At 42.2% G+C, this 21,371-nt stretch overlaps 1 protein-coding gene across 21 annotated transcripts in view; it reads left to right on the top strand.

The window, feature by feature from the left end:
* LOC122930354 (unconventional myosin-XVIIIa-like) overlaps nucleotides 1–21,371 on the top strand; it is a 331,901-nt gene that overhangs the window by 225,865 nt on the left and 84,665 nt on the right. For all 21 annotated transcript variants that reach the window (XM_044283690.1, XM_044283691.1, XM_044283692.1 and 18 more), the window contains 5 exons: nucleotides 824–889; nucleotides 3,155–3,283; nucleotides 7,208–7,351; nucleotides 18,185–18,274; nucleotides 18,937–19,056. In XM_044283690.1, coding sequence (XP_044139625.1) covers nucleotides 824–889; nucleotides 3,155–3,283; nucleotides 7,208–7,351; nucleotides 18,185–18,274; nucleotides 18,937–19,056 — 549 coding nt within the window. The remainder of the gene's footprint in view (nucleotides 1–823; nucleotides 890–3,154; nucleotides 3,284–7,207; nucleotides 7,352–18,184; nucleotides 18,275–18,936; nucleotides 19,057–21,371) is intronic.

Below are 21,371 nucleotides of genomic sequence, written 5' to 3' on the forward strand. Positions count from 1 at the left end.
ATTAAAGGGAACCTGTCACATTGCACTTGGGGTCTGAGCTGCAGGCAGCATATTGTAGAGCAGGAGCAGCTGAGGAGATTGATATATATATTTATGGGAAAGGATTCCGTAAAACGTATTAATTTAAATTCCTGCTCATTTGGGGCTTTGAAGTCCAGGAGGCGGTCCTATCAGTGATTGACAGCTCTCTCTGTATACACAGTCATAGAGGGACGGCTGTTGGTCACTGATAGGACCAACTCCTGGACTTCAAAGCCCAGAATGAACAGGAATTTAAATGAATAAATTTCAAGTTATAATTAATATTTTCCTGCAAAACTATATATCAATATGTTCTGCTCCTCCTGCTCTATAACATGGTGGTTGTCTCTTTCATTTTGTTCATTTTGTAGTTTGGTATGCTACGCTACTGTTCTTAAAAAAATAAATAAATAAAAAGAACAGAATCATGAGCAGTGACAAACTGAGGCATAAGTGCAGTTTTCAACTGTGTTTGTCTAATTCTAGTCTGTGGGTACATCAATCAATATATTTCAGTGCGTTTTACTGTTTACAAACGTATGCGCTTGATCTACAGGAAATACGAGATGTGAACAGCCCCTTACATGCCTTCGCCAGCATATCTCTGCAGATTACAATGATGGTTTCATATTTCTGGAACCAAAGTGTAGACATACTGTGGATTGTATGGCCAAGGCAAATGGACCAATTCATTTATAATGTGAATAATCTGTACAGTGATCATGTATATTGTGAATATTTTTTACTGTTATTACTAGAATGTTGGCAAAAAACTTGAACTTGTTTTTCTTATTTCTTGCAGGCTGTAGAAGAACTTCTAGAATCCCTGGATCTGGAGAAGAGCAGTTATCATATGGGTTTGAGCCGGGTATGTGTACATAATGAAGATCTGTCTCTTTAGTAGGGCAATGACTGGTTGGTATGGAGCTTGTCTACAGTGGGAATAAATGAGTTCTGAGGAAATCTTCTTGTTGTCTTCTGTATAGGCAGATCATATGCCTGTAAACAGTCAACAATGTAGTATACCAGTCAGTGCAGCTTTAGCATCACCACCGGCAGCCCCTTGCACCATAAATTATACAGGGAACCTAGCTGGAAGCACAAGGTTCTGTCCACTGTGTTGAGGCTGTGCCGTATACAGCTCAGCTTCCATTCAAGTGATAGAAATTGAGCTGCAGTCCACTGGATCCTTCCATCCAATATATAGTTTCCGCTGCCAACGACTGCCCGAAACAGCTGATCGTGGAGTTGCGGAGTGTTGGGCCCCCACAGATCTGATACTGATGATCTATCCTGAGGATAGATCCTCAATATTGAAGTACCGAAAAACCCTATAAGGCCCCCTGCACACAACCATACTTTAGGTCTGCATCCAATCCTCCATTTTTGTTCAGTTCTGTATGTCCCATCCGTATGTCCTGCGAAAACAAAACAGAAAACATGTAACGTGTGGCTGTCCATTTTGCGGACCAGAATAGGCATTTCTAACATAAGACGGGGCATGTGGAAGGGGAAAATGTGAGGTGCACTTGGCCGGTACCCAACTGCAAAATGGATACAATTGTGTGCATAAGCAATGATCGTGCTGTATGGGGATAAACAATTGGTTGTCCCCATACAGTTTGCACACTATCAGCAGCACTTCCTCTGTTACACAGGAAGATGTGGTGCCGGCAAACAGTAATTTTTATGTCTGCATAAAAGAGGCGATCATGTGACCACAGCAATAACCCGCTACACCCAGTGATTTGCGGCTGCTGTCACATTTTTGAGTTGAGAGGGGACTGGTGAGATGAGCATGACTTTGTTTGTATAAGCTGTTTGTAAAATACTTTTTCATGGCTGGACAACCCCTTTAAATATTTTGGTTGTACTGAAATATTTTGTATTAAAATATTTATATAGTTCCACTTTTTGTGTCTATAGACAGAGTTTAGTAATCACTAGAAATTCCTCAATGTTCATAACACAGTCCTTCAGTAGATGTAATTCAGTTCATCAGGAGGTGGTCTCCTTTAAACTTGTGGTCGCTGGTAATATCAGTATGGAAGCATACTTGAGATGAATCATTTTTCCTGTGTCACGTGGTTCCCTCTATTGTTTTGGTTCTTTTCATTAACCTATTTTTGCATTCATATCTCACTCTGTCAGCAGTAATGTCTGTGATTCATACAGCTAGAACAGGGTTATTTAATCACTGTCTGTTGGCATTCATTAAAAAGACCATCAAAGGCACTTTCCTAAATGCCAGCGATCATCTCCCACATCAGTGAAGCCTCTCCATCAGCAGAGCTGCAGAAAGCTGCGTCATGTCCAGCGGTACCAGAAGAATGCAGCAGATTCAGCCACCATTCACACCCTCACAATGCGCTGCTTGGATTTAGTATAATGAAGAGCTGGGCATACTGTGGCTTGTATTATGTGCAGACCAGAAGTTGCTTCCCACAGGCAGAATTCCCCATGCAAATCAGCCGGGGGGAAATACAGGGAAGGCTTAGAGAGGTCCAGGCCCCACAGATTAACACGTTCATCGTCTGGGGCTTCAGGAGCATTACTTTAGTTAGGTGTCTGTCTTTGGTCTAGTGGTGCCAAGCGTGCTGCCCAGACAGCAAAGGGTAAAGCTCTGGAATCCCGGCCTCTTACTACTCACTGATAATAGGGAGGTCACTGCTGCTTCTTCCGCAGCCTCTTATTACAAACTAAGTGTGTCTGTTTATTCTTCACGAGTCTAAACCTTCGCTTGTTTAGGAGGTAGACAATCGCACATTCATTTATAATCCCACCCTATGAGTGCACTTTGTAATAATGTACTCTACGTTGCAGAATAAACTCCTAGTTGTCTGCAGGTGAAGGGCTACCAGCTTAACTCTAACATTTGTCATTTTCCCAAAGCATGTCTTATGTTACTCAGAGCTTATCTCGTATCATGGGTTTGTGTCTAAATGTTATTGATCTCTTTATCCATCTGTGACCCGGGGTGCACTGTGCGCTAACTTGCTCACATGCTATATACATTACATTTATCATAAAGAATACACACTTGCCTTCCAGTAGTAAATGCACGAGAGGGTCTGCAGCATCTGACACTGTGCAGGCGTCTCTGCTCTAAGTCTACTTTTCTTTGTATTCTCAGGTTTTCTTCCGAGCAGGCACATTAACAAAACTTGAAGAACAGAGGGATGAGCAGACCCGTAAGAACCTCATATTCTTCCAGGCCGCGTGCAGAGGTTACCTGGCCCGCCAACAGTTCAAAAAGAGAAAGGTAAAGTCTGAGTCGTAAGCTGGCAATTCCAAATAGTTACATCAGCTGGTCCCTTTTTCCAGTAACCTAAAATGGTAAACCCCCTTGCCTATTATTAAAGATTACAGCCTGATGTCAGACTGGGGGCTGCCTTGTGCATGAACTGGGAGGGACAGCCAGGTCTTTTTTTGTGTTCCAGTTCTCGGCTCATTTGTGTTTCAGCAGAAACTTTATCTTGAGGCTAGTAACACAGCTGGGATCAAGTACTTTCTGATACGGTAAGGGCTGTGTGCATCTTATCTCATGCACTGGATGGGTTTCTGGAATAATGAAGGCTGGTTAGTGTATTTACTGCAGGATCATCTGGTCAAGTGTAAATGTATGGCCTTCTCTGCTACAGAAATCTTCATACTTGCTTCTATTTTTCTTTTAACATTTCATTCTGTGCCTTGGCTAGTGTTTCCGGACACAAAGCTCCAATCTTTCTGATGATCCAACTATAGATGTGACTCGAGATGTAAATTTGTTAATGTTCATGACCTCAACAAATTATTCTAGGCATTTCTTACACATATAAGGCTACCAAAATTCTGCATTGCCTACAAGTCACACTGTTAAGAATATGAGTATTCAGTTTGTATGACAATAGCTCACTGCTAAATTATTTGTGAAATTATTTTCAACTTTTTGTGAAGTGTCCATTTATGAAACAGAAAGTACATGAAAGTGGGAGTAATATTTGGACCATCTACAGATTTTCTTCATGGAGTTCCATTGTAGTTTGGTATAATGTATGGTATCCAGGCAGGTTTAATGTATGGTATCCAGGCAGGGTACTTTCACACTAGCGTTATTCTTTATCATAGAACAGCATGTCCCTGTGTGCTGTCAGAAGCCGCACATAAATTCGATGCAGTCCGTACGTCTAATGTGAAACCTACGCTAGCCCCTGGTTGGCATAGATTTTACGCCAGAAAACTGGAGTAAAAGATAGATAGATGTGTCAGGCCTGTTGGGCCCGCCTTCCCCCTCGGGACAGGGGCAATGCAGAAGTGAAATGCCACTTGCATTTCACTTCTGGAGGCAGGGAAAAAGTCACAAACACGATATTTGTTCCCGCCAGAAAACTGGTGGGGTTATAGTAATCCCACCCCACCCAGTAGACTCTCTAGGGTCATATGGGGTAGTATTGTGTACTGATGACACTGCTGCCTGTGGTCTGAACTGTGTGGAAAATGGACGGGTCTGACAATATTCTAGCAGTCTTTCCAATTTATTGTATACAATTTAGCAAAATGCAAACGGGTAGGAGATCTTTACATGTACCGTATATTTAGAGTAAAAATGGTAATTAAGTCAGCAGCACTGGAACTTCTGGTTGATCAGCCATTGCTGTAATGTTTGTATGGAAAAATGGGGTTATATCTTGATGTATTTGGCTATTACTGTATTATACATTACAGTATCATTGCAAATGGGATTTAGAAATAACGTATTTGCGCAAAGATGGCTTACTTGACCATAGCAACCTATTAGATGCCACCTTTCATTTTCCTAGGAGGTCTGAAAAATGAAAGGTGGAATCTGATGGGGCAAGTAAGCAGGTTTCCTTTGCAATAGTTTTGATAAATCTTCCCCAATATGCTTCTATTTTTGAGAACATTTTTGGCTTTGTTTTATACACCATTTTCATACTCTAATAATATTATCATTATTATTATTATTATTATTAATAATAATGTTTATTGCCATACCACTCCCAGCAAGTTTGAATTCACCCAAAGACAGGGATTTAAAGTGCAGGTTCTCATTTGTAGAACTGTCAGTAAATGCAACATTCTGGCCCAAAAATATGTGCACTTTGCAGGTGTCGCTCGTGCACATTTATTCAATAAATACATTTCAATTGCAGTTCGAATAATTTTATTTAACTTGGTGAAGCTGCTGACAGAATGCAGGCCTGTTTACACAGCTGCACAAATGAGACGACCGCCATATTCTAAATTAATTTTGTTGGCGAGATTTCTCATATCGTAGAGTACATCTGGTGATCTGAATTTCTATCCCTGAATGTTATTGTTTATGACTTTTTATATATTTCCAGTAACCTCTGTCTTCATCAGGTGCCAGGTTAGTGTTTCTTTGGGAGACTGAGTTTATGTTGCAAAGCCAACAAAAAAAATATTTCTAGACGGCAGTTTTAGGAGTAGGTGCTGGGGTTACTGAGCATCTGAGGAGAACGGGTATCAGTCGAATTTATTGTCCTATATCTGCAGGAACCAAAGGTGCAATAGGACATTGGACGTTTGTTTCTAGACACCAATGCAGTATAAGGGCCCCTGTTCCTAGAATGCACTACAATAGATGCCGAAGAGTGCAGTGTAGTAGAACAAAGTCTTCAGTTTCTAGAGCACCATGCAACAGACTGTGTGGCCACATGTTTCTACCTTACAGGGCTCCAGACTGTATAACAAGCTTTTTCACAGTGCACTAAACGGTATGACCACCTGTTCCTAGAGTACAGTGAACTTGACTGGATGGTTTCTTGGTTTTAGAGCCCAGGGCTCTTAACAGTATGATCGCCTGTATGGCCAATGGATCCTATAATACAGTGCACTAGATCATTGTTTATTCCTCAAGTACTGTACCCTCAACCAGGTCATGGTTTTAGGGTTCGGTTAGCATTGAACATGTGGAATAAATACTGTTCATCAAGAAGTGCCGTAGTACATAAAAAGCCCCCACAGCTGCTGTGGCAACCCATTGGTGCCTCAGTATGCACACAGGTCACGACTCCTCTCTGTCCTCGCTCAGCATTCTTGGCCACAATCGACTGATGTTGCCACTGATTCTGCAGCTGCCCTGGTTGGTCGCCCAGGCAATGGCCACCCATCACTTCATACGCTGAAGCCTTGTGAACATTTGTTAAACCATCGTGGGCCTGTGCTCTCAGCAGAGCCTGATGAAAAATAAAGGTAGGTGTGGATGCTACTCAGCAGCAAGGCGTTTTGTGCCATAGCATGCTCAAAGTCCTTGTGCCAAGTAGCATCTGAACCTACCATTTTTGCAGGTCGGAATCACTGAGAATGCGGGTCCAGATAGTTTCAGAAATGGTATGTTTTTGTTTTTTTTGTGTATGCAGTGCTGGGTGGCCCCCGTCCATACAGACTCCGAGCCCCGTAGCCACTATGACTGCTACAATGGTAGTTCTGCCGGTTGGTATGGCCATCTATTTCTATAGTAGACTTCAATAAAGAACAGTACATTGCCGTCTGTTTCTGGAGGACAGCACATTTACTCTGTACACAGAATGAGACTGACAAACCAGTGAAATTATGAACACAAGTTTATTCAGTCAACAAACAATATGAAGTCCCTTTCTGTAGTGTCTTTCAAATAATAATAATAATTTCCATTATAGGCGCTGTAGCGTCTTAGGAAATCAGTACTTTTGATTGACACCATTGGTTGTAGGCGGGTTCTGCTTAGCACATGAATGACAATAGTCTAGAGCTTTAACCACAATAACATCTCCTCTGCCGAATTATAGTTTGTTGTTGTTGCCACTCCTTCTGATACCAATGCCGTTTCCTTCTTCTTACATTGTCTTAGTCACTCTTTATTATTGTACATCCCTTCGATCCTAAACTGTTGCTGGTCCTCATTCCTTATAATCTTACGATCGTGCTCCTGTCTTTAACATACATCTCCATCTTCCTTTTCTCCTGCTCCCATACAAGGCGCGCTGGCTACAGTTTATCTGAGTGATGTCCTTGGCATTGTTCCTGTCTGCTGAAAGCAGCTTGTTTTCTGTATTTCCAGTCTACATAGCCTGATGTTCACATCTCCACATTCCCTCTTTCCCCTATTCTGATTTGACGTCTAATTGACATCCTAGGATACACTGCTTTCTTTCCCACTGATTCTTCTTTTATGTTCCTGTAGATCCAAGAGCTTGCTATTCGCTGCATCCAGAAAAACATCAAGAAGAACAAAGGTGTAAAAGGCTGGCTGTGGTGGAAACTGTTCACTACTGTCCGACCCCTGATACAGGTGCAGCTCACAGAAGACCAAATCCGGGGCAAAGACGTAAGTAGCATGACACTTCTGGATCCTATTGTGTGTTGGTTACATTGCAAGAAAATGCTCTAAGGTGTAATCAACTTATACATATAAAAATGGGCTAAAATGGTTAGATGAAGCTTTCTGTAAAACATCTGCTTCTCTCCACTGGTTTGCTGCAGAGCAATGGTTAAATTGCTTTGTAAAATGTGAGATTGTAGACAGGCTGAGTTATCTCCAAACCAGTGGTGCATGATGAATGTGTAGGAAATCATGTACATGTCTTATATGTGTATGTGACTGTGCACATATTAACATGTATTCCTAGACTGGCAGGTGTGCTAGTGGTTTATGTAACATTGGCTTGGTTTGTGTATTATTTTTTTTATACTCTGTATGCACACTATATAACTTGGAATGAGCGAACTTTTGTTTTCAATTTCGGCATACAAGGTTCAGGTTATCTAAGAATTCCATTATGGATTCTGCTACCACGGAATATAACTTATGGTCTGTGGTAGCAGAATCCATAACGAAATTCTTAGATAACCCGAACCTTGTACGCCGAACTTGAAAACAGTTTGCTCAACACTATATATAACTACAGAATACAGACTACCATGTATAAAATTTGCCGTTATGAATGGCTACAATAGTGACCCAGCAAGGCCTCTAATGCCTCATGGAAACTGCTAGAATGGCTTCCCTAATAATCTCCCAAAGTTGTTCACTTAAAGGGGTTCTGTACTTTCATTTAACTGATGATCTATCCTCTGGATAGATCATCCGCATCTGATCGGCGGGGGTCCGACGCCTGGGACCCCCTGCGATCAGCTGTTTGAGAAGGCAGCGGCGCTCTAGCAGCGGCGCAGCCTTCTCACTGTTTACCGCCGGCCCACTGACGTCACGACTATTATCAACTAGCGTGGGCGGGGCTAAGCTCCATTCAAGTGAACAGAGCTTAGCCCCGGCCATGCTAGTTGATACTAGTCGTGACGTCACTGGGCCAGTGTCTTCTCAAACAGCTGATCGCAGGGGGTCCCAGGCGTCGGACCCCAGCCGATCAGATGCTGATGATCTATCCAGAGGATAGATCATCAGTTAAATGAAAGTGCAGAACCCCTTTTAACATCAACCTTTAAAGGTTGGTATATAGGAGCTCTGAGATCAGGAAAGCTGTGTCTGGCCATACGTTTCTTCTGCAGGGAACATGCATTACACATCATTCATTCATTCAAATGAATGGCATACCGTGGGACACTTGGACAGCCAGAGCTATGAGAAGGAGCACTCTGGGTGATAAAGCAGAGGTACATATGTCCTAATTGGGCGTATGGAAAGGGGTTGTTGTCATGAGACAATCGCACTTTCTATGAATTTTTATTATAGATTTACTTTTTTGACACTTGTTGCAATCGTGCATCTAGCATAGGCTAGGAAAGAAGACTTGTATTAGCACATGTGAATTTCTAGAAATGTCCTTTAGCTTAGGGATTCTTGTGTCCTTGCATTTTTGATTAGTAATTTTAGCGTTTTTCTAGGAAGTTTTTCTGCTATACCCTTTCATCTACTGGAAATATCCCGTAATACTGTCTGTAATAGGAGCACCTGATAGTTGGATTTGCAGAGGCCAAGCACAATTATTTAGTAACTTTAATCTCCCACTTGGAGATTTTGTGGTTTCTTCTCTGTCCAAGATGCAGCCAAAATCATTACTCTGGAGATACGGAAGAAGCTTTCTGTAGAGCACTTAGCTTCCTAATAAAGGATGGTGACTTATCTGTTTATTTAAACTTTTTACCCTGTGAAATCCACATTTTCCAGTAAAATTCTGATCCTTTCTGGATCTCTGGTATGGAGAAACCTTGCCGCGATAGTAGTCTTATCGGTTGTGGCTGGCATTCTTGATGGTCAGCAGTCGTGGCTCTATAAATACCATATAAAGCTGGGTAACCACACGCTTTATTAGGATTGCTTTTAACTTGGAGCCCACAAGTGGAACAATTGAGTATTCCAGCTAAAGCTTCAGGCCCGGATGGGAATGTTCGAGCAGACTTGTTTACAGAATATAACATTGGCTATAATGTAAAGCACCTGGAGAACATCAAACTGGGATCACTGGATGTGCTCTTTGAATCCTGACGGCTCCAGTTTCATTAGCAAAAGTCACTTTCCAATGAACATTATTGCTGTCTTTGCAGAATCTGGTTACTTGATCCAAGTGGCTTTTGGAAGAAACTACAAAACTTTTAGTCACTATATAGAAGAACATGAATATTGTGTACCATTGCTATAAATGTGGGTTTTTGCTCCTTATCAGGAGGATTATGCTTTTAACGTTTCCAGCAGCTTTCTGCGTCTTACTAGAGACAATGGAGCATGCTGTGCATATGTTAAGAAGATCTTCTTTCACAATATAAGTCTAATCTGTAAGACGTTATCGCCACTTTTGCATACTGAATAGAGTATATTTCTGAGTGTTGTTAGGAGTTATTTTACATAAAGCAACTTGCATTTTAGGTTAAGTGGTCCTTTAACTCCCATAGAGGTAATTATGCCTCTTACTGGACCATTGTGTCCTCCAGTACAACGTGGTATTGAAATCTGTTCCTAATTTGGGAAACTTATTATATTTTCTGCTAGAGCTCCTATGAATCACCATGACTCTGCTTTAATCTTGAGGGATGGTAAAGCTTAGAGTATTTTTTTTTTATTAGAGTAAAAAAAAAATAATCACCAATATATAGAAGTTCCAGATTTTCACCCAATACTATATCCATACATTAGCAATTAAGAAGCACCTTGTGTTGGACTGGGTCTCCATGGGCCCACCATAGGAAATAATGTCCAGGGCCCAAACCCTATAGCAGGGGTGGCCAACCTGTGGCTCTTGAGCCACATGCGGCTCTTTGCTTCTTCAAGTGAGGCTCTAGCTGTGAAGCCAGGGAGCAGTCAGGCCGGCTATCTTTCCGCCCCGTGCTCAGATCTCTTTTCCTGATCGGGCACTGTTACTACTTTGCAGCTCCAGCTCACTCTCCACTACATCCTGATGCACACAGTGTGAGAACGTAGTATGTGGAGATACGCACTATGACCTGACGTTGTGCTCATCAGGTCACAGTGGAGAGCGTGTCAGACCTGCAGAGTAGCAGATGCCCGAGCAGGAGCCCAGTGCCTGATCAGGAGAGGGAAGAGATTTTTTAAAATTATACAGGGAGTGCAGAATTATTAGGCAAGTTGTATTTTTGAGGATTCATTTTATTATTGAACAACAACCATGTTCTCAATGAACCCGAAAAACTAATTAATATCAAAGCTGAATATTTTTGGAAGTAGTTTTTAGTTTGTTTTTAGTTTTAGCTATTTTAGGGGGATATCTGTGTGTGCAGGTGACTATTACTGTGCATAATTATTAGGCAACTTAACAAAAAACAAATATATACCCATTTCAATTATTTATTTTTACCAGTGAAACCAATATAACATCTCAACATTCACAAATATACATTTCTGACATTCAAAAACAAAACAAAAACAAATCAGTGACCAATATAGCCACCTTTCTTTGCAAGGACACTCAAAAGCCTGCCATCCATGGATTCTGTCAGTGTTTTGATCTGTTCACCATCAACATTGCGTGCAGCAGCAACCACAGCCTCCCAGACACTGTTCAGAGAGGTGTACTGTTTTCCCTCCTTGTAAATCTCACATTTGATGATGGACCACAGGTTCTCAATGGGGTTCAGATCAGGTGAACAAGGAGGCCATGTCATTAGATTTTCTTCTTTTATACCCTTTCTTGCCAGCCACGCTGTGGAGTACTTGGACGCGTGTGATGGAGCATTGTCCTGCATGAAAATCATGTTTTTCTTGAAGGATGCAGACTTCTTCCTGTACCACTGCTTGAAGAAGGTGTCTTCCAGAAACTGGCAGTAGGACTGGGAGTTGAGCTTGACTCCATCCTCAACCGGAAAAGGCCCCACAAGCTCATCTTTGATGATACCAGCCCAAACCAGTACTCCACCTCCACCTTGCTGGCGTCTGAGTCGGACTGGAGCTCTCTGCCCTTTACCAATCCAGCCACGGGCCCATCCATCTGGTCCATCAAGACTCACTCTCATTTCATCAGTCCATAAAACCTTAGAAAAATCTGACTTGAGATATTTTTGGCCCCAGTCTTGACGTTTCAGCTTGTGTGTCTTGTTCAGTGGTGGTCGTCTTTCAGCCTTTCTTACCTTGGCCATGTCTCTGAGTATTGCACACCTTGTGCTTTTGGGCACTCCAGTGATGTTGCAGCTCTGAAATATGGCCAAACTGGTGGCAAGTGGCATCTTGGCAGCTGCACGCTTGACTTTTCTCAGTTCATGGGCAGTTATTTTGCGCCTTGGTTTTTCCACACGCTTCTTGCGACCCTGTTGACTATTTTTAATGAAACGCTTGATTGTTCGATGATCACGCTTCAGAAGCTTTGCAATTTTAAGAGTGCTGCATCCCTCTGCAAGATATCTCACTATTTTTGACTTTTCTGAGCCTGTGAAGTCCTTCTTTTGACCCATTTTGCCAAAGGAAAGGAAGTTGCCTAATAATTATGCACACCTGATATAGGGTGTTGATGTCATTAGACCACACCCCTTCTCATTACAGAGATGCACATCACCTAATATGCTTAATTGGTAGTAGGCTTTCGAGCCTATACAGCTTGGAGTAAGACAAAATGCATAAAGAGGATGATGTGGTCAAAATACTCATTTGCCTAATAATTCTGCACTCCCTGTAGAACTGAGTCCTGATCTGAGCAATGGGGGCCTGATCTGAGCATGAGTGGGAAGATCTGAGCATGAGGGTTCAGATTTGAGCATGGGGGCAGATCTGATTAAGGGGGGTCAGATCTGAGAAGGGGGAAGATCTGAGCATGGGGGGGGGGGGGATCTGAGCACTGAGGGTCTGACACTGGGAGTCTGATTTGTGTTGTCTGATCCGAGCATTGGGGGTCTTATTTTGGGGGTCTGATTTGGAGGTCTGATGAGGTTAGGGGATCTTATTGTAGCTCAGATTAGGATTGGGGATCTGATTTAGGAGTCTGATCTGTGGTCTGATGAAAAATATTTTTTTTTATTTTTTTCTCTACTAATGAAAAATAAGAAAAATATATTTTTTGCAGACCTCAGATCGGTTGAAAAATATATATTTTTTATCTTATTTTTCTTTGTTAAAACCTAGGTGCATCTTGTAGGGCAAAAAATACAGTGACTTGTGTGTAAATGTATAGCTTGTGGCTCCTGGTAGTCATACGTTTTTTTCCCGGCTCTTTGTGTATGTAAGGTTGGCCACCCCTGCCCTATAGCATCAATAAAGTCTTAATTGATTCAAAACATAGACATAGACCCTAGTGGACAGTGGTTAGTTCACAAGGCAGTTCCAAGTGCAAGTTTTCTCTTGGATCTTTGGGACCCATTATGGCTTCATAGACTAGGCCCACCAGAGGATCCTCTGGAGCTCTGGTGGGCCAGTCCAACCTTGGAAGCAAGTGTACTGATCGAAGTTTGGCAATAACTTTTTTTTTTTACCTCACAAAAAGGTTGCTGTTTTTTTTCCAGTGTCCATTTTTTCGATAAGTGACATTAGGGATTACAGACATTAGCTTCTCATAATCTGTTGATCAACCATCAGTCAGTTACCATCAGCTTCTTCAATAGTTGCAAACAGTATGGCTGTGCTTTCTGTTGTGGCAGAAATTTATGCAAAAGTGACAATTGAATAGGCATTATTTTGGATCTTATTTTTTAAAGGGGTTTTTCTGGAGTAGAATATTGATAAGTTATCCTCAGGTCAGGATAGGTCATCGATATCTGATAAATAGGGATTCAGCACCCGGCACGGCCACCGGTCACCTGTCTGAAGAGGCCACAGTGCTTACTGGAGTCCTCACATTTGCAGCATACCAAGCACAGCGCTGTATGTTGTATAGTGGTTGTGCATGGTATTGCAGCCCAGGCCAATCGCACTTGAATGGTACTGAGCTATGTAACTGATGAACGTGATGCCACTGGCCTAGGAAAAGGCAACGGCACTCACCGGAGGCCTGTGGCTTCTTCAAGCAGTTGATCAAGGTAGCTCATCAATATCTGATTGGTGGGTGTCTGACTCCTGCCCCCTCACCGATTGGATATTCATGACCTAGTAGCCTAAGGATATTCTACTTCCGGAAAACCCCTTTAATACATTATATTTTTTTACATTTTGGGTTAAAATACAAAATAAATTCATTATATCGTTTACTGACCACCATAGTGTCAGCCGATGTTATTCAGCTTCCTGCATAGCACATCTGCCCATTTATGCCGCAAGTAGGGAGATTATCTATCTGGGCAGATTTGCCATTTAATATGAAGGGGAAGCTGGGTGAGAACTCAGGACTAGTGATCAAACTGAATGTCTCGGAAATTCACTAGAAAAATCTGCTATGAAGCATTTAAAGAATATCTAGGAGGTACTGTTAATTTGACTAGCAATCGCACTGCCTTCAGACCGTTTTACACTACATGGGTTGATGATTGGGAGCGAACAATTCTGGAATTCCCACTGTGATCTTTGCTCTGTGTAAGCATGCCATCCAGCACCGGACATGCAAGCAAGTGCCTGATTGTGGTCATATCTTTTGTTGGGCACCAAAATTATTTCTAAGCACCATGTTGTATTATGTGCTACCAACAAATGAAAACACACTGGGAGCGAATGATAGTCTTGGAGAGAATTCATCCCCATCCCAATGATTGCCGCATGTAAATGGCACGCTGATTGATATGCTGTATTGTTGAATGGTGCTCATTAATGGAAATCTGCTTGTGTAAGGCTACTTTCACACTAGCTTTTTTTGCGGATCCGTCATGGATCTGCAAAAACGCTTCCATTACAATAATACAACCGCATGCATCAGTCATGAATGGATCCGGTTGTATTTTGTCTTCTGTAGCCATGACTGATCCGTCTTGAACACCATTGAAAGTCAATGGGGGATGGATCCGTTTTCTATTGTGCCAGATTGTGTCAGAGAAAACTGATCCGTCCAGGCTGCAGGCAGAGTTTTGGTGTCTGCCTCCAGAACGGAATGGAGACGGATCGGAGGCAAACTGATGCATTCTGAGCAGATCCTTTTCCATTCAGAATACATTAGGGCCAAACTGATCCGTTTTGGACCACTTGTGGGAGAACTAAACGGATCTCACAAACGCAAAGCCATAACGCGAGTGTGAAAGTAGCCTAAAAGGACCATTACTAGGTAGTACATTTCTGTCATGGAGGTGAATAGAGAGGTGGCCACGCTTGTGCTCTGCGCTCTCTATTCACTTCTATGGGAGTTACAGCAATGTCAGAGCTCGCTCAATTGGTACTTTTCAGAACTATCATAGAAGTGAATGGAGAGAATGCCACTCATGCGCAGTTCACTTTGGGGTCCCAGAGGTGGGACCTGCAGCTATCTGACATTGGTGGCACATCCTAACGATATGACACCAATGTGTGAGTTGTGCCACCCCCTTTAACTCACAGGAGTAATAAGGGCAGAAAATACATCCATAGGTGTTTTAATGTAGGCGAACTACATGAAGCATGAAAAAAATATCTAGGTGGTACAGTTAATTTTACTGATGCATTTTAAATTAACTAGCAATCACTCGGCCTTCAGACCCTTTTACACTACATGGGTTTATGATTGGGAGAGAACAGTTCCCATTGTGATCTTTGCCCAGAGTAAGCATGCCATCCAGCACCGGACAAGCAAGCAAGCAAATGTTGCAGATTTGTTGCAGAAATTTTGGCAGGTGTCCTTTTCATCAGAATGGAGTTTGCACAACTCCATACCCATACTATAGCATGGATCAGCAACCTTCGGCACTCCAGCTGCTATGAAACTACAACTCCCAGCATGCACACATACTTGGCTGATCTTGTAACTCCCATAGAACTGAAAGGAGGCGTCTGGGGGTTGTAGTTTGAGAACAACTGGCGTGCCGGAGGATGCTGACCCCTGTGCTATAGAAATAGCCTCATTCACATCTATGGGACTGATATTCAGTTGTAGAAATTTCTGCCGCATGTGAATACACCCTAATGGTATTAACAAATGAGCAAGCAACAAACACTTGAATGTAACATCTTATTCAAACACCTGTTTAAATTTACATGTGCGTTCTGAAATGATTGGAATTGTGGTGCAATACCCGGTGCAACCCATGAACAAGATTGGTTCCGTTTCTGGATAAAAACAGGCCTGTTTCCCTAATCACATATAACTCTTTAAAGCCATGCATCCATACTGCTCCTTGCCAGTTCATCAGGATGACTTATTTATTTTCCATTGCTATACATATCATGCCAACTTAATCCTGTGCATTATACTTGGATATTTTTACATTAAAGGGGTTATCCTATTAATAATTAAAAAAAAATGGAAATCAGACATCGTATTGTACATGACAGTCTCTTTCCAACAAAGCTAGAACCAGCCCTGTACCTCACATGTATCCAGAGATCCCCCCCATTCATTGCTCCAGTTGCTCTGCTAGATTTATTTCAAGCTGGAAGCTCAGGGGCGTGTCCTTTGTGCCGCAGCTGGTGGCAGTTGAAGGATAGAACTGAGCATGTGCTTCCATCTCATTAAGCAGGACAAAGACTTTTTAAGAAGAGCAAACAGCAGGTGTCGCTATACAGATAAGTGTTCTGTGAATTACTCTGCGGCTATACTAAATTCTTAATTACATGCAATTACAAAAGTATTCTGGTTTTAAAAATGTAGAACACTTTATTTTCGTGGCACAACCTCTTTAACGGTGTAAGTTTTTAATTACTCATTGAGCACATTATGTGACACTTTCCTGTCCTGCATTTCTATCCCAAAAATCTCTGAGGTTGATCACCACTATCTTACAGCATACTGTTGATTGGCACCTTCTGCCAACCTTCATATGAAATATAACCTTGCAGGCCCAGACAAGTGTGAATGTTAGAATGAATGGGAGCCTCGGGACCTGCTGTCTCTCCTCCCCTCGTCTGAGGACTGCTGCTGGGAGGGATGTTCACATTACCTTTATTGTACACTGGGGGGTTTTCTGAGTGATGAGAAGTGGAAGGGAATATGTTTCTGATTATCATGAGTCACACAGGGGAAGTATTCTCTCCGTTACTGCCTTGCAGAGGGAGAAATGCAAAATTATTTCTCTAATGGGCACAAGAAGAGTGGCAAGAGTTTGCCCTCCAGCAGATGGGTCAAACTGCAGTGTACCTGTTGCCCTCCTGATGGTAAGGGTGCATCATTCTCACAGTCCAATGCAGATTTATAAGGACATCTCAGTGCACTGAGTGATGATCAGATAGCTATCTTTATTATAAGTTATTTCTAATAAAGCTCAAGCTATTCACATAAAGTGGCGAGGAAATCCATGAGTGTCAGCTACAGGTCCTATATTACAGATCATAATTTTCTTTTAAAGTTGAACAAAATTGCAGTGAGCATGCTAAATATGGAACCCGGTATGTTATCATAGAAATCTGTCTAATGAAAGAGGGACTATATGTATGCCAATCTTGATATCCCCCAGTCCCGCCGGAGGAGGGTGCATTTAGTTTTTGATGAGGCGCACATCTTTGTCACGAATAAAGAGCATCCTCTGGCAGTCCGAGCGCCTAGATTGCAGTCTACTCCATCTCATAGCTGACGTAGATTTCAGTCCTCACTTATGCCACTAAACTGGCAGAAATTATGATAAACTTGCCGAGTTCCCCTACCATGCCGTCTTTTTGAAAAGTGAGGGCGGTGTAGAAACCTGCACCTAGATTTAGTGCTAAAATCTCCCCCCTGTATATTTTCCCACTAGTTTTCCCACAACTTAAAGTTGTCAAAGAGTGTAGGGTTAATGGAAGATCCAGACATTTTATGGGATCTATTCTGCTTACAATCTCATGTCTGTAGTAAGGTGCATAAACATTAGATTGTTTTCAGGTACCACCACAATTTGTCTGGCTCTTCCATGAAATACCAAGGGGGTCATTTCTTAAGACTGACGATTTATATGCTGGTCTTACTCCCCATGCGGATGTGCCAAAGTTATGTAGAGACACGGGTCTTTGCATAACTTTGGTGTTTGGCTCCGCCGACCAGCCTGCCCTCTTCCCACTCCACTCTCTCTTTTTCCACCACCTCAGAAAAGTGGCGTGAGCGGGGAAAAGTCACCGATTTTGCCACAAAACTCCTTTTTGACTAAATCTGTGCCTTAAATATGCCAAAAAGTGGCGTATATTTTGTAATAAATGACCCTCTATGGACACCTCAACATGTACTGTCAAATATGGACAGGATAAGGTTGATCCTCTGATGTCGCAAGCGATTTATTCTCCTGTCATGGCTGCAAATCTTTAGTGGAAGGCTGAATTTTCGTTCTGATTATTCTTTATGGAGCCCTTGACACACTATTTTCGATATTTTGAGCACTCTGTGGCCTGAATGTGTTTGGCTGAGACAGAGCCTACACCCAGCAGATGACATCTCTGGATTTTCACACCTTTGTGGAGAGCCGTGGTGTTGCTCAGTATACTACAGAAGAGCTGGTGCACGATTGACTGTAGTAAAAATCTGTTAACGGGGAATTATGTATTTTTCATATCGCTACCGTACACCCATTTGTAATACCTAGAAAACCAAACGGTAATGGAGCAGAGACTGGTAAATTTCTTTTAGAGTGTTGTGTCTGTGACACCAGATCATTCTTATAAATGGTAGATATGGGTTTTTTCTTCAGCTCATTTGTCCATGTTTGAGGTAATGCCTCACAAGCCTCATTTATTGCATTCCTGTTCTTTTTGCAGGAGGAGATACAACAATTGAAAAGCCGGTTGGAAAAAGTGGAGAAAGAGAGGAATGAGCAGCGACTGAGCAACGACCGCTTGGATAGCAGGGTATGGTTTCTGAGCCTTAGGTTGCCTAGCATTCTGCCTATGTATGATGTTTGCATGGTTGGGGAAGCAATTGACTTTGAACAGAGGGCACCAGCAATTTTTGTCTCAAGTTAATTTATATACATCTTCAAGAAATGGTGTTTTGACCTCTGCTGGTTATGAGATTACTCCTATATAGTAGAATCTCAATATATTTCTAAGGCTGCCCATACACAATGTGGTCCATAATTGAGCATGCAAGTTTATAGGTGGTGGTGGGGGGCATGAGAAACAACTGTGATCAAAATGGTTGTGTATGTATATGACCACTCTTAGTGCCAGTAAGCTGGTCAAGGGCACACATTTTGATACAGATGTTTCTCGTTTAAAAGACAAATTATTCATCTATAGTAGCAAATTGATCTTTACCAACCAATTTCTGAGCATGTATTATTTTTAAAGATTATCTTCATTGTTATTCCCCTAGCATATAAACATTTGGGCATCTACTGGATTGTAAGATTTGGTGAATTTTTCAGAAATCTTTATATTTTTATTTACCAACAATGAAAACATCTTAGAATATTGATCAGAATAGGAAAAGTCTATTTCTATTTCAGGCTTAAGTCTTTTTTCTTCTTCAGTGGAAAGTCTGACAATGCCATGTGCTAATCTTCTTGTAGATCACAGAACTGAATTCTGAGCTCACAGACGAGAGAAACACAGGAGAATCTGCCTCCCAGCTACTGGAGTCAGAGACTGCTGAGAGGCTGCGTGTTGAGAAGGACATGAAGGATCTGCAGGTAAAACTTTTTTTGCATTCTGTCATCCAAGTGTGGCAGGACCTGTTCTTCCCAGAAAGTCATCTGCATCTTATCTCTTGGAATATGATGTAATAGGTGCAAAAGACTATGGGCCAGATTTATCATTAGCTCAGGTCAGAATAATGGAGTGAAAAAGTCCCAAACGCTAAAACTGCGCACAAATTTGCGACTTTTTTCTGCTCTGCACTATGCTCGCCAGTTTTCTGAAAGTGGGCGTGTTTTCTTATGTAAATGAATCTCTAGACAGATTTACTATTAGGACTATTTAAAAAGTCGCAAAAAAGTCGCAATTTCACTCCAGTGAGGACCATGCTTATCTTATGAGACTTTTTAATAGAACATGCGACTTTTTCATAAAAACTTGCAACTTTTTCGTAAAGATGTGCGACTTTTGTAAAGCTGCTTACTGACGGATAAACTGCTACCGTCAAACCACATTTATTACAGTCTTAAAGGGCCGATCATAAATCTGACTTGGCTAAAACTGACTTCAGCCATATGTTAAAGAGGACCTTTCACTAGTATACAAATTCAAAACTAACTCTATCTGTGGGCAGAGCGGCGCCCAGGGGTCCCCCTGCACTTACTAGTATGCCTGGGCGCCGCTCCGTTCGCCCGGTATAGGCTCTGGTGTCTCAGCTCCGTCTGTTGTACTGGACTGATTTTTTGTAGGAGGCGTGTCCCTTGCTGCAGTGCTGGCCAATCGCAGCGCACAGCTCATAGCCAGGCTATGAGCTGTGCACTGCAATTGGCCAGTGCTGCAGCAAGGAACACGCCTCCTACAAAAAATCAGTCCAGTACAACAGACGGAGCTGAGACACCAGAGCCTATACCGGGCGAACGGAGCGGCGCCCAGGCATACTAGTAAGTGCAGGGGGACCCCTGGGCACCGCTCTGCCCACAGGTATAGTTAGTTTTTAGTTTGTATACTAGTGAGCTGTCAGTCATGATAAATCGGGCCCTATGTGGCAGCCTTCTGCTGCCTGGCACAGTGCATTATAATGACACTGGATTTTAAACAAGACGTTGTGAGGGCTCAGGGGCCTTTTTCGATCAGCATGCAGCTATACAAATAGTTTTTAGTTCATTGGCTGTTCTTGCAAATAACACTTGGTACCTACCATATGTATATTAACATAGATTCCACTAATAGGCAGTATCAACACTTACAATCATATTATTATTCTTGACTCTAAGGTGAAAAAATTGACTTTAGGCTGATTACTTCTGCGACTTGGAGGCAAATTGCGGCAGTAGAAACCTACCTTCAATATTCCATGTCTAATTGACACTATACAAGCCAAGCAGCTACAGTCTTTCTCAGCTGAAAGTGTAGGGTAACAGGAGACCATTTATTTGTTAAATGAATAAATAAAACCTATTTAATAATTTATCCCATATTTTAGCAGCTTCCTGACCACCCATCGTAAATTCACCAAGGAAATTGGGAATTTTAAATATGGTGCTTGCTGGCGAGCACAGTGGGTGCAATAGCCAACTGATGCCTGCTGTTTTAAATAACATACACACGGGGCTAATGTCTGCGATTGGCAATAATGCTTATCACAGACATTTAACCCTTCAAATGCTGCGGTCAAATGTGACTACATCATCTGGGAACCGAAAAACCTGGAAGTGCAATGATCTCGGGGCTGGAACGGCTCCCCCTAGTGGTGATCTGGCAACTGTTCGTTCCCTGCGGCAGCTTTGGTCCCCTTGTAAGATTCAAAGCTGCCGTAACTCTGATCCTATGATAAAAAAATAATAATAATAAAAAAAATAAACATCACAGGCAATCACTAGCTTGCCATTTTTTGGTCTCTTCACTTTTCCCCAAAAAATTGATATAAGTCATATACATTTAAAAATGGGGTCAGCCTAGTGTGCAGATTATGGCTCTGGGATGGCTTGGAGTAAAAAATGGAAAGTAGCCCCTTCCTGAAAGGGTTAAATCATGGATGGCCAATCCACGGCTCTCCAGCTGTTGTAAAACTACTATTCCCACCATGCCCTGTATTAGGGTGATAGCTGTAGGGCAGTCTGGGCATGCTGGGAGTTGTAGTTTTGCAATAGCAGGAGAGCCTCAGGCTGGCTCACACTGGGTTTAAATGATAAAGGTAGCTACCTTTCTCAGCATGGCCATGTCTTTAAGCTGCCGTTCCCTGATCCTCAGCGCTGAGTCCCATTGAAATAAATGGGAGGCAGGAAGGACGTGGCAGCTAGTAGGTTTTTGGCGAAATTTCGGTGTGGCTGTCTGCAACAAAATTCCACTGTAAAACCTTGCGTGTGACCGG

Source organism: Bufo gargarizans, chromosome 3, assembly GCF_014858855.1.
Source record: "Bufo gargarizans isolate SCDJY-AF-19 chromosome 3, ASM1485885v1, whole genome shotgun sequence".
NCBI lineage: Eukaryota > Metazoa > Chordata > Amphibia > Anura > Bufonidae > Bufo > Bufo gargarizans.